Source organism: Arachis duranensis, chromosome 6 (genome assembly GCF_000817695.3).
Source record: "Arachis duranensis cultivar V14167 chromosome 6, aradu.V14167.gnm2.J7QH, whole genome shotgun sequence".
In the NCBI taxonomy this organism is placed as follows: Eukaryota; Viridiplantae; Streptophyta; class Magnoliopsida; order Fabales; family Fabaceae; genus Arachis; species Arachis duranensis.
In genome coordinates this window covers 16,815,950-16,829,789 of record NC_029777.3, presented here as the reverse complement: position 1 = coordinate 16,829,789, position 13,840 = coordinate 16,815,950, and the positions used below count along the sequence as shown (strand labels likewise).

Below are 13,840 nucleotides of genomic sequence, written 5' to 3'. Positions count from 1 at the left end.
TTTCTCATCAATGGACAATTGCCAATGTATTAGGAGACAAAGTAACAAATTAAAGGTTAATTAAGACCCACCGTCCGTGCCATGTTTATTAATTAATAATTTAAACTATACTTAATCACTTCTTTAGTGTGTGTGATTCAATATAAAGTATTACAATTTTTATAAACTTTACTTGATTCATTCAAAAATTGACAATGTAAAAAATTTTACACAATTATCTAATTAGAATATTAGATTCATACTTATAATTGAATAATTTTTAAATAATAAATTTAAAAATTAATTATTTTTATTAATATCTTAATACATGATTAATTGTTTAATATTAATATCTTCACTTGAATTGCTCCAAAATATGCTTGATGGCAAAATTCTATGCTACTTTAGTACTTTTTCATCTGAGACTTAAATCAATACTTTACTTTAACTACATAATAGATGTTGGTATTCGTAACATATATATTATTTGGGTAATATTATTTATGAGCTTTACATGTTAAGCACTTAATATACATACATCTAAAATTATATTGGAACCTACTTTTAATTTGTTTAGACATTATTAGATGTCACATTCAGAAAAAATGTATGGGACTTACATTATATATTTTTAATCTATTTTATCTCTTCACATTATATTGTTTGTGTTTAATTTGTACCTGATCTCTCATCAAAAAGTGAATATAAAGGAAACATTAGTTGTTTTTTCTTTTTTTAAATGTTGACTTCCTAATATTTTTCTGTAAAAAGTATTGTTACATATTATTTATTTATTTCAAAATAAAACCTATAAAAAAATATACCGATTTAATCCGACAAATATTATCTGCTACACATACTAATAAGTTTATGCATGTTTCTCCCCAGAAATCATGCAAAGAATTAAAAGAAAAGTTTAAAAATTCTATGCTTGACCAAACACGAAACCTATTTTTGTTCCATTTTGATTTGATCCACCATGAAAACGCGGATAAACGGGAGAAAAAGCATGATGGACTACAGCACTAACCAGCAGAAAAAAAAAAACTAAATACTATAATCCAATCAAATCAAATCAATCTAAGAAAATCACAGATTGTAAAAATAATAATATTATTAATTGCACATAACCAGATGCTATCTATGTATAGAAAAGAAATGATACACATTATTTGGTAGAACTGAAAATTAGCTTAGATAAATTAAGGTTGAGAGTTTCGATAAGATATAATAAGAATTTAGTATTTGGCAGCATGAAAATCTGAAGTGAGATTGGGACAAGACAAAAACAAAAGAAACACAAGGGGACCCTTTAATTTCGTGCACCCTCTGAAATGATCATCATGGTCCTAATCATTTGTGAACACTTCTTAACTGCTCTCTATAGCTCTCTAGAAGCTACAATATATATAAGTTGCATTGAGCTCAATAATAATGTTATACATACCTCCCATCAAGAAACATAAATCCTAGTAGAGACTCCAATTTAAATTATTCAAAGGGAGAGGGATACACACTCTAATAATAATATTTGAACATAGAAAATAGATATAACATAACTATAAGAAGAGAGAGGAGAAAATGAATACAATGTTATGAGTATTGAAATTGAAAAAACATTTTTTCTCTCTTCTTATCACTATGATATATCTCTTTATTATATTCAAATAACATTACTCTGTTAAGGCTCTAGGTTCTCGGGGGCGGAAAGAATTGCGTACCGGCCATGAAAGCATTCATCGGCGCCGGATAAAGCTGTGAAGGGTCAAATGTGATGCCGGCACCGCTGGTGGTTGTTATGAGACTGAGTTGTTGATGATGAGGCTCACCTCCTCCATGGGAGGAACCTTCACCGGCGGCGGCGGCATTGGTGGCGAAAGGACCATCTGGACCTTGATCGTAGAGAATCCCCTTGAAAACATGGCCTCCTATATTGACAGCCGTTTGATACGCGTACCTCTCATCAGGTGCGTCCATTGGGCTGACTTTGACGCACCGGAACACCGCCGGTGAGTTCAACTCCGGAGGGAATTGCCCTAGTTCCAACCCTAATTTCATCATATCCAACAATTCAAAATTCATCATATAATAATAAGGGGTCACAATGCATGTGACACATATCATGAAACTTATTAATCATTTCAAGGAATTTCATGATATATAATGTAATAGACCATAGTAAGAAATTGCAATTCTTACATATAATCTCTCCCTCAATTGAATTTACCTGTAGTAGTAATCGGCATGGGAACACAAGCGGAGGCTTCTCTACTTCGTCTAGAGTGAACATCGCCTCCTCCTTCTCCTTCTCCTGCTCTCCCGGGTTGCTGCTGCTGTAACGACGCGAGAGTGTGTTGGCGCTCGCGTCGTTTGGCAGCAGGAACCCAGGTGCTTTTGACGTGAGTAGAACATTGAAACCCTCGGCTTCGGCAGCAGGTTCGGCAGCGAAGGTGGAGGCAGTCTTTCTTGGCTTGGTTACCGCAGTCTTGGCAATTGGTGCCGCTTCCTAAACCCGATCCAGAAGAAGAAGATCTCATCACGGTGAACCCGAACCGATTAGACTCATCAGAGAAAGACACCGAAACGTCGTCGTTTAGGTTTGTGGTGGTGGTGTTTCTCTCACTAGATGGACCCAAACCGAAGGAGTAGTAGCTCGGTTGATGATGATGAGGCCATATCTCGAACCCTCTGTTGGTGTTGGTGTTGGTGGTGCTGCTATTGGTGTAGATCTCTTCGTTTCTCAATAGCAATTGGATGTTGCTGTTGTTGTTGTTGTTTTCTTCTTGATCTTGTTCTTCTTGTTTGCTATGATGTGGACCTAGAGAGAATAAACCTGCCATGTTAGGTTGCACCAAATAGTGGTGGAGATAACATCCATAGCAGAATGAAGAAGCTAAGAAGAAGAAGTAGAAACCGAGAGAGAGAAAGCTTATATAAATTCTCTGTAATTTTGTTGCCTTTTCAAGTGCAAAGTGTTAGTACTTAGTTGTGGTTTTTTTTTTTTAAATATCTACACTTAATTAATTAATTGATTTTTTTGGAGGGTGTTTTATTTGGTTGACTCTCAGTAAGATTAAAACATTTCAGGGTGGAAAATAAAAAAATAAAAAAAATTATTAAAGAGAAAGAGAAGGTTTTGTATGTGGTTGAAGCAGTAACAATAGAAAAATAGTAGTGCTACGTTACCAACTTTTTATCTGTTAAAATCTGCCAACTTGAGTTGGGCTGGACATGAAGCTCATCTACTAAATAAAGTCACATCTAAGTTAATCATGGTTTAATTCTAATTTATCATGTTGGTAATAGTTGGCAGACTCTCTCTTGGTAACGTATATTTTTCCTAGAAAAAAATAAATAGCTTTTTTTTAATCTAAAAATTATTTATTTTCAAATTAAAAGACCAAGAAGTTATTTATCATTTTCAATAGCAATAATAATAATAATGGAACGAGAAATAGTGTGTAAGTAGTGGTGGTTTCGCCGCCATAGAACTCATTTATGAATTGAGAAAAGAGAAAAGAAAGAGAAAGTTTGGGCCGAAGGGAACATATCAACATAGTATCCTCTGACAAAAAAAAATGAAAAATATATTCAGAAAATTTGTAATTAATATAATTAATGTTATCATCATTTTCTTTTTAAAAGCTATGTCCATATTAATGAAAAAATAAAAAACAATATTACTTGAATATTATAAACAAAATAAATATTTAAAATTTTAGAAAAAAAACAGAAAAAACAATTATATTAATTAAAACAAACAAATAGTTTCTACTTTATTTCAATTATATTCACACAAAACTAATATCATTTTTTTGTTTGATATAATTTGGGTGATATATGGATTCTACTAAAGTTTAATTACATTTTGTTCTCTCCCTTTTTGTATATTATCTAAATCTTTCAACATGTATAGATTGTTTTATCAAAAATTTTACAAAGATAATATGTAGAGGAACAATTAATTATCCTATCATACTAATACTTCCAAATAATATTTCACAGAAAAATACTAGCTTGCTTATCTATTTGTATATATTTTGAGTACATGTACATATATAATATTCTTCATTATTAAATTGGGTGCAACATTTAATTAATTTGAACTCTACATATATACACCGTATCTACTAGAGCGAGACAATTAGTAAAAAAAATGAATAATAAATATATCAAACACCACTTCATGGCATTTTTAAGAACAAATTTTTACTTAATTATTGTATAATTTTCTATTTATTTATTTATTTTCGTTTTTTGCGATTTTTCTTAGTCCGGACTAATGAGTTACCATATAAGTAATCTAGATTTAAATCTTTACATTTATTTAAAACACAAGTATTGATTATTCGATCAACTTATGTTCTTCTAAATAAATTTTTACTGTACAAGCTAGCACTAATTTCCTTTTGATACAACAATGCATAAAGGAAGTTATTAAGTGTTAAATTCAGAATATAGAGGACAATTTTTTTTTTTTACCTTGTTAGAAAACACAAGAATTCAGAAAGTCTGTTGTATATATACATCAAAAGTTTTGAATAAAATTTTTTTTCCAATGTCGCTCTTTTTTTTTTTCTTGAACTTACACTAATGTCCTTTTGTTTGATCAAGATGCACATCAACCATTTAAGAACAAATTTCTCCAAAAATAAAGGGTACTATTTTGACCAAAGTTTGTAAGGACAAAAAACTTCTGTCTATCAAAGAGAGTTTTGATGGGTGAATGAAAATCAAACTCATGAATCAAAAGTTAGTCGATGACTCAACTCACTTGTCTGGTTAAATAAATGTCTGAAATTAAAATTTTATTTTATGTATGTAACAATCTATTAAATAATAAAAATTTTTTAAATATAGTTTAAATCTACGATAAAATTATTTTGTCCCGTGACAAAAAAAAATATCGTAGACAATTAAAAAAAAATAAAAATAATGTTTTTTGACCATCAACGGAGGAGGTTGGCCCACGTGTCACATCATTGGCTTTTACTTATTCGTCCTTGCACCGGAAAACCCGGTAGTACTTTCTCTCTGACCATCCCGCTATAATTAACGAAACAAAACAAAAATATATTTATTATTTGGTTTTCATTGTAAAGATTTTCTTTCAAGTGAGTATCTAAGTATGTAACCAAAAGCAGAAGTGCTGCGTCACTCACATTTTATCACACACGTCTCAATCACCGCTTAGATCATCCACGTCATCATCAATAACCAAATCCAACGGTTCTTGTGTAGGATATTTTTTTCTTTTTACTAAAGATACGAGACTCGAATCCGCAGCCTCTTAATTAAGTATGGAGAGATTATGCCATTTGAATTATTACTCATTGGTATGTACGACACTTTCTTACACAAACAAAATCCCAACAAATTATAGCGCGAATAAAAAAAATTTAAATTATATTTGTATTTTAGATCTTTTAACAATAAATACTAAAAGAAACAATTTCACAATAAAATTAAATAATATTAATTAATTAAAAATTAAGTTATATATAATACAACATATGAATGAAACAAAATTAAAATAGAGAATCTATTTAGGACATATATGTTGTAATGTTATCTTACCTGTATTTTCACTTACTAATAATAATAATAAGAAAAAAAGTCTTAAATGGTCCTGATAATTATTTCAAAAAATAACGAGATTGTTAAAAGAAAATACTTAATTCGGTAAAGAAAAATATATTAGGAAAAGAACATTAATTCATCATTTTTTTCACTACTTAAATATAAATTAATAAATATACTCCCTATCTTATAGGGCTCACCAAGCAATGCAAATATGTAGCCAAGCATGTCGAGTGCTTTAATTTCCAAGAATTAACTTTCTTAGTAAGTATAAGAATATTACGAAAGTGCATTTTTATCATAGTTTTAAATAATTTAAAAATATTTTTATTGATAATCAAACTTTAAAACATTTTTGCGAATGATAGAATAATTTAGATATATCTTGTTTGTTTACCATTTTATTCCGTTATGAGACATACACGAGCTTCATCGATTGCATGTTTGTTTGTGCTTTCTTTAAACTTGCCCTAGCTTGCAAGCAAAAATTTACTAGTATCTATTTCAGTAGCATTCTAGAAAGACATAAAAACATATTAATTAATTGAACCAGCTCTATACCAACCAGCTACCACGTAATTAATTAATTAATTAATTAATTAAGTTAGTGAGAAGTCGTGTTAATTAAACAAAAAAAATTGGGTTCAATTAATTTCAAGAAAAGCCCTATACTATATCTTCTACTAAATATTAAATTAAATAAATAATATATATAATTTTGTCTCGCTTCGAATAAAATTATTTCTAATTAAATGATGAAAACTTGCTGTCTTATAGTTTAGGCCTTCCAATGTGGAACATGCATCAAACAAAAACCTCGATGAATGTAATTTTCATTCCATGTTTGATGATTATATTACCATATTGGATGGTTGATGATGTATCAAAAAATTCTCATTGTTTCTTCCATCACTTTCACGACACATCAGCTAATTAATAATAACTAATAATTTTATATAAGAAATAAGTATTTGTTGTCACCTTTTATTCTTAAGAATTATTCTTGAGAATTTTTTTTAAACAGAATTAGCTTTAACCGTTTTTTAAAATCTAAGATTTAGCAGAAAATTCAAAGAAATAGTATTTAGAAGGGTTAATAATAATAATAATAATATATACATTCTTCCATGATTTCAATATTTTTTAAGAGATCAATTTTGTCAAAAAAAAATTTAATTTTTTTGGTGGGTTGGCACATTTCATCTATAAATGCTCATAGAAAGATTGCAAATTAAATTACATAAAAAGTTTCAAATTCTCATTTTCCATAATAATAATAATAACAATTTGTATCCAACTGACCTAACATTGTAATTAGGTCATCTCATGTGAAAAGAACTGTTGAGTTGACCTTTAATTTGCTTCATTAATGGTATGCACCACAATTCAAATAAAACGTACCAAGAGCTTAGCTGCCATAATAATAATATGATATGATATGAAATTTGATGCCCTAATAATTAAGGTCTTCCATGGTCATAGTTCCTACAGTAGTATTGAAGCAACATATATATATATATATATAGCAAGATAAAACTTTTAAATATATTGGTATATTAGTATTTTAATAATTTTTAACCGTTAATTTTAATTATAAAAAGTTAATACGATTAATTTTTTATAATTAAAATTAATTATTGAAAATGATTGAAATATCTGATAAATTTTAAATTTTTGTTATAGCATGTATGGTAGTGAGAATTTCTAGAAGTAAATGCAGCAATAGTAATATAGTAATGCGAAAAGATAGAGATGGCAGATGAATTAAACAAAGTTTGGAATAGGTCAATTTGTAAGGATCAAACAGCTTCATGCTCAGCTATCTTATTAGCTAGCTGTCACTTGTTGAAAGCGAAAGCTACACACAATCAAACCTTCTTTTTTTTTTTTTACTTTTTTTTTCATTTTACAACAATCCACAAATTTTGTGTGTCTTCAACTAAGTTGAAAAAAGAAAAGTGTCTATCAATATTTGTTTTTCGTTATGGTTGATCAAGTAATTAGTATATTGATTTATTTAAATAAATATAAAAAAATTTAAATTTTATTTTATATATATAATAATTAAATATATAATTATTAATCACTAATAAATTTTTAAATAAATTTTAAATCTAGAATGAATTAGTCTTTAAGAAAAACCATATGAAAATTGTTAGACGCTCAAATGGATATTTGCCATTTATGGAGATCAATTATCTTTAGCAATGTTTGTTTCTCAATATGTTGAATCTTATTAGTCTTCTCCCTAAAAATGCAATTTGCTTAATATATTGTTAAAAGAATAAAAGTCTCTTACAATTTGATGCTAGAAACACACATAATTTTGAAAATAATAAGTCCAAATTAAAAGACATTATTAGACAGTATGTAGGGGTAGCATTAGGAGGGCCAAAGCGTCATAGCTTATAGTGAATTGAAGTAGGAGCAGTAAATAGTAATTGAGCATAGTGTCAAAAAGGGACTAATAGAATCAAATAAAACCTTCAATAATGAGTGATTGATTCAGCAGCACGTGAAGCGCCCCAATTGTAATTAAATTAAAGACCGCTAATAATTGGGATCCAATAATACTAACCACAGATACAATACGACAAAAAGGTTTTATCACAAACAATAATCTACTACTCTTTTTGGTGCCTAATTTTTTTGGTTATTATAAATTATAGTATTATGTGAATTTTGTAGTATGCATCGATATGGAATAGAATATTGTCGGAATAAAATGAGTAATAATTCGAGAAAGTAATAAAAAATACATAAATTATAACTAGCGATTTAAAGAAAAACAATTTTTTTCAAAAAAAATAAGAGTCACGATTTTTTTTTAAATTTTTTCCTTTAAATCTTTCTTTCTTTTGATGGCACATAGCTCCCTCTATCAAATCGATAATTTCAAATTCTTGAATAATTCCGATCCATTGATTATTAATCCGTTATTAATCCATATCTATGTATTATATACTCAAACCCTCATTTTTTCGTATTACATGTACCTAATTCATATTAAAAATAAAAAGCCCATTCGGTCTTTTAGTAATTTATATTTTCCCATGTTTAAAAAAAATTCACCCAACCAATGTCAATTAATTCTATTATTATTATTATTATTATTGCATTGTTGTTGTTATTATTATTACTATTCTATCATTCCCAAAAGACAAACTTTATATATTCTTGAATTCTAAAATTCAATTGTTATTATTAGGGGCCCGAGAAAACAAATCATAATCATCTTTCTGCTGCTACTTATTAGAAGATCGTATCACTTTCCATCATCACCAACTATATATTACTGCCATTTTTATTGTTCGGCGGCACCTTGTCCACCATGCATGTTACATCTTTTATTTTAATATACTACTACTACTACTATTATTATTATTATTATCACATTTCTATTATTTTAGTGCATTTTGAATTAATTTATAGAAATCTGTTTAATCTAAAAATACATTAAAAAAAGGTAATTTACATATATAAAAGGAAACTATACTTTTTTTTTCTCTTTCTCAAGTCATTAGGTCTGAAATTATTTAAACTTTTTTTTTTTAATTTTACTTGAGTTAAAGTTAGTACATAACAAAGGTAGTAAAGTTTGTTTTAGTGTTATTTTTCTCTATTTAAAGATATTTAAAGATATTAAAACTCAAACTATTCTCATGTGGGTTTGTTAATAAGTAATTCTTAGAGCACATGCTAACCAAACTTTTTTTGTTGCTTCTCCTTATCATCAAAGGTGCATAGCCTAATATTTGAATAATCAATATTAAATTTGATTGGTGGCCAAGAAAATTATGCCTTCAATTTTTGATTGTGCGTTCCTTCATCAACATAGATGAATTCTTATTCAATAATTCTGGTCAACATACATTACTTTTTGGGAAAGAAAACATGAAAATTATATAAAATCAGAGCAACTTTATAAACAAACTAGTTTAGGGGAAGACCTAATAATAAGCTCAAGTGATTAGACTAATTAAGGGGAAAAATTAAACATTCAAATCATCATAATTTGGTGTAACCTCATTTTAGCATTTAGAGTATATTTTCTTAATTTTTATTCCCGTTTGGTTCCTCATGAACTTCTTAAACTTTTAAATTTTTTTAAAAATATTTATTAACAAACAAAAAATTCGCCAAAAACAGTTAAAATTCGTCTTATTTAATATTTATTAATTATTACTAAAATTAATAAATACTAAATAAGACAAATTTATTTGGACTATTTTTTTTCTTCCTAACTAGTATTACTTTATTTTTTACCCTTGAATCTTATTAGGTATTTTATAGATGTCTAAATTATATTAATATGACTTCTCCTTAATTATGTAAGCTAGAAGAATCAACTACATAAAAAAGTAATCACAATTTGAGGTTGATCAAGGTGTTGTTTCATGCCATTTATTATTGGTAAAAGAATGGTTGGAGAAGTGAGATTTTTTTTTTCTTTTTCTCTTTTCATTTCTTTTCTTTTTGGCGTCAAAACTGAGAAGAACCTTGCTCTTTTTACCGGTGTTTTTCTACTGTAGAACTTCCACTCCATGATTGAATTAGGAGACCAATTTCAAGGTCGGTTTGGGCTGGCCCAACAAGATAACTTAAATAAGTAGCCATCATTGTCAATAATATATATTTATTTTCACTTTTTTACACATGGAATCTTGAAATTAACGGTAGCTAAACAAGTCAAGTTCCTCATCTAATTTCTCCAAAAGCGACATGTTATTGGTGGAAAATGCATTTATCATTTAATTATATTCTTAACTTTAAGAGTTATTCATATTCTGACCCAATACTATTGTTCAGACTCAAGTAAGTTAAAAATGTCCAACTCAAAGATTGGTCTTCATCACTTATCCGACCTCGTCTAAAGAGGTTGGGCTCGACATAGGCTCCTCCCCAAAGAGGTCGGGATTGACATGAGCTGGCAGATAACACTTATTCGAATAAGTAATTGCCTCCTAAAATTTTTCATCTACTTCTAGAAGTGATATCTCAACAATCCTAAGATAGAGGAACGGTTATCCACCAGCAGAAGTGGAACTATTCCAATGGTGGTTATTGGATCACTACTATAAATATAGTGACACATTCAGGTAAAACTAAGTTCCAATACTCTAAAAACCTGCTTACTCCCTTGCTAACCTAAATATCAGAGTGTGTTTGCAAGTACCACCTCCCATTCTTTTACATACACAACTCGGACGGAGGCTCCCAGACCTAAACCAAGTCGGAGACCACATTTCTTTAACGTTTGGGTCAATCCTTCAAATCCAATCTCAGGTTACCCACGTAACAAGAGTGTATTTGTTTAAATGAAAAGTAAAAATGGAATGAAAATTTTATCGATAAAATTTATGTATAATTTTAATTTCATATGTAGTTGATGTATGTCACTCAAGAAAATTCATTTTTCACTTTTATTTTATTTTTTAAGTTCTCTTATGAAAAATTTTACAAAATTAAGTATATTATTTGTAGCTGAATTATTTTTATTTAGAAATAAAATAAACCCTAAAAGAACTGCCACAATTTAGTCGCGGTTTAACAGTAGAAGATACTGCACTGCCAAGATTGTTTTCTATAAAAATTAACAAACAACAAAAATATACACAATATTACCATCTACATAATAATTTCATTTGGTTGTTTTATGTGATCTTAAGATTATTATGTCATAACTGAATTCTAATAAATAATCAGATCACATAGAATATACATATTGTTGCCCAAATGGTTATGTAAAACTTTAGTAACACTAATAATAAGATGGCACTATTTACATAAATTGAACGTGTAATAATGCAATGACTTTGAATATATTTCAGAGAGTGAATAGAATGAGAATGTGAATGATTTGGGTGTCCCATCGAATCATCCATTTTTAACTCTCGAGCCTTGTGCTTGTTTTTGCTTTCCCTCCCTTCACCTTATTATTTCCCAAACTCAAATCAATCAATTTCCTAATTTCCTTACTTCAATTGCTGTTCTAAAAGTTACAACTTACTATTTGAATATTTAAATATTGAAAAAAAATTAGTTTACAAAATTAAAATAATATTTCTTTTTTTTTCATTCTTCTGAAAATAGATATAATTTATGCATCAATTATTCACTTGAAGTGAAGGTAACAATATTTTTTATAATAAAAAACCTAATGATGAAATTTATATTTACAAGATCAACTCAATGTACATTTATTTTCTTTTTGTAAGAAAAAAAATTAGGTATAAATTGATTGATCTCTTATTTTATAAGTCAAGGTTATTATTAAAACATCTAAAATAAAATTATAAAATACCTAAAAATGATAACTTATTTAATTAAATTTTTATAGTTATTATAAATTTCATGGAAACATTTATAAAAAATATCACATAAATTAAGAGATCACATAATGTAGTTAATTACCTACCGGGAAGCAATTAACTTCATCATCCATTTACTTTATTGCCCTTTATCACTATGCATTATTAGATAATTCTTAGAAAAAAAATAGCATTCATAACTTGATAATATATAGGAATTAAAATCTTGATGATGTATTATAATAATACCGATAAATATCACAAAAAAGTTTTTTTTTTAACCCTTACTTTTATAAGAGCTTGAATAACGTAACCCATCTTTTATATGAGCTAGTTTAATTTTTATGCTTGATATAAATACCTTCAATTCTAATATGACATGTGAGTTTATTATTCAAAGTTTATTACTTGTTATTGGTCTACAAATTAAACAAATGTTCAGCCCTACAAATTTCATATTAAGCATGAATAATATCCAGTCTTAGAATTGATTGGATGTGTTGGATTTTACATGTCCTAGAGATGCATCATCTACTACAATGTCTTTATAAAATTTTGAATATTTTTCTTTATGAACCAATTTTTAAACCCACTAAAGTCAATAATAAGTTTGAATGATTTTTCATCTAATACACTGAAAGGAAAACAAATAATATCGATAGTTTTACAAGAATTCTGTGACGGTTTTAAATTGTTGCTAAACGAATATACGACGCTTAATAGACCACTGTCCTTTAGTTACATTTGTTTTAATATATAATAATCAATACTTTATTTTGTTAAGAAATCATTACATTTTATTTCATAAACCATAGTATTTTATGAAAAATTTAGGGTTTTAAGCTTAGATACTTGTCCAAAGAAGAAGCAGCTAAAATTAAGTTACTGTAGTTATTATTAGACTAAAAAAAATGATAAAATTAGAAATTATATATATAAATTAGAAACTATTCAAATAAAGATATTAATATTTTTTTAAATATTTTTTAATAATTAAAATTTAATACATATATAACCGATTAAACTATGTTATTTTTATTAAAAATAACACCGGACAAATAAACTATCCTATCTAATAAGCTAATCTTTTAAAGTTAGGTTGTCCTTTAATTTGAGCTTAAGGTCATAACAATTGAACGAATTAATGCCTCAATCTTCAAAATGTGCAAGTACAACGTATAATGGGTAGATTGCAAAATCAAAGAACTTAAAACAAGTGATGATAAGATAAGAATGAAAATGAAATTTTTTTTTTCGGGGGTTGGTTGTGACGAGAGATGGTCCCCATTTAATATAACAATATATAGTAGATGACATAGTTATGGGTTATTTTTCTAGCTAGGGTTGGGTCCAAATGAGTGTTTTTGCATGTGAGTGAAATGATGTGTGATGAGAATATAGATTATGTATAGAGCGAAGATCTTGGGTTATAGGTTTCTCTTTAAGTGGATTATAGGCTTCTCAGCCGATAAATTGTCATCATGTCTCAACCAAGGTAACACACGCTAGCTTTCACCAACTACGTCTTTTCTTTCCTTTAATTCAATTCAATTAATTAGGGATTAGAAAATGGAACCAGCCTTTTGTTATCGTCATCATGAGATGAAGAGCACAAAACAAAAACACTATTTATTTCCTTTTTCTCTTCTCTTTTAAATTCCATTATTATTTCTTTATTTCTTGAGACAACTTTTATGCGCATGCATTTGTGCCTAGGTAGTGCCCTTATTAGGAACATCAACACATGTTTTTGGCTTAATTACTCTGTCGATTTCTATAATTTCATTAAATTTTTAATTAAGTCTTTATTTAATTTATTTTTTATTAAGTCCGTATATCATATTAATTTTGTAACTAAATTTACAGTGATAAAAACGTTGAAATTAACAGAATATTTTGTTAAATTATATAAAATATTTAGTCAAGTATTAGACATATTTATTTTGTTTAACAGAATATTCTATTAATTC

The 13,840-nt window shown here is 28.0% G+C and overlaps 1 protein-coding gene across 1 annotated transcript; it reads right to left on the bottom strand.

Moving 5' to 3' along the window:
* Nucleotides 1-1,172: 1,172 nt before the first annotated feature.
* Nucleotides 1,173-2,913, bottom strand: LOC107493076 (protein EXPRESSION OF TERPENOIDS 1-like). Its single transcript, XM_016114153.3, has 2 exons — nucleotides 2,207-2,913; nucleotides 1,173-2,027 (listed from the first exon to the last, which is right to left on the bottom strand). Exons 1-2 carry the CDS (start codon nucleotides 2,817-2,819, stop codon nucleotides 1,669-1,671), a joined length of 972 nt encoding a protein of 323 aa, XP_015969639.1. The 5' UTR covers nucleotides 2,820-2,913; the 3' UTR covers nucleotides 1,173-1,668.
* Nucleotides 2,914-13,840: the final 10,927 nt, after the last annotated feature.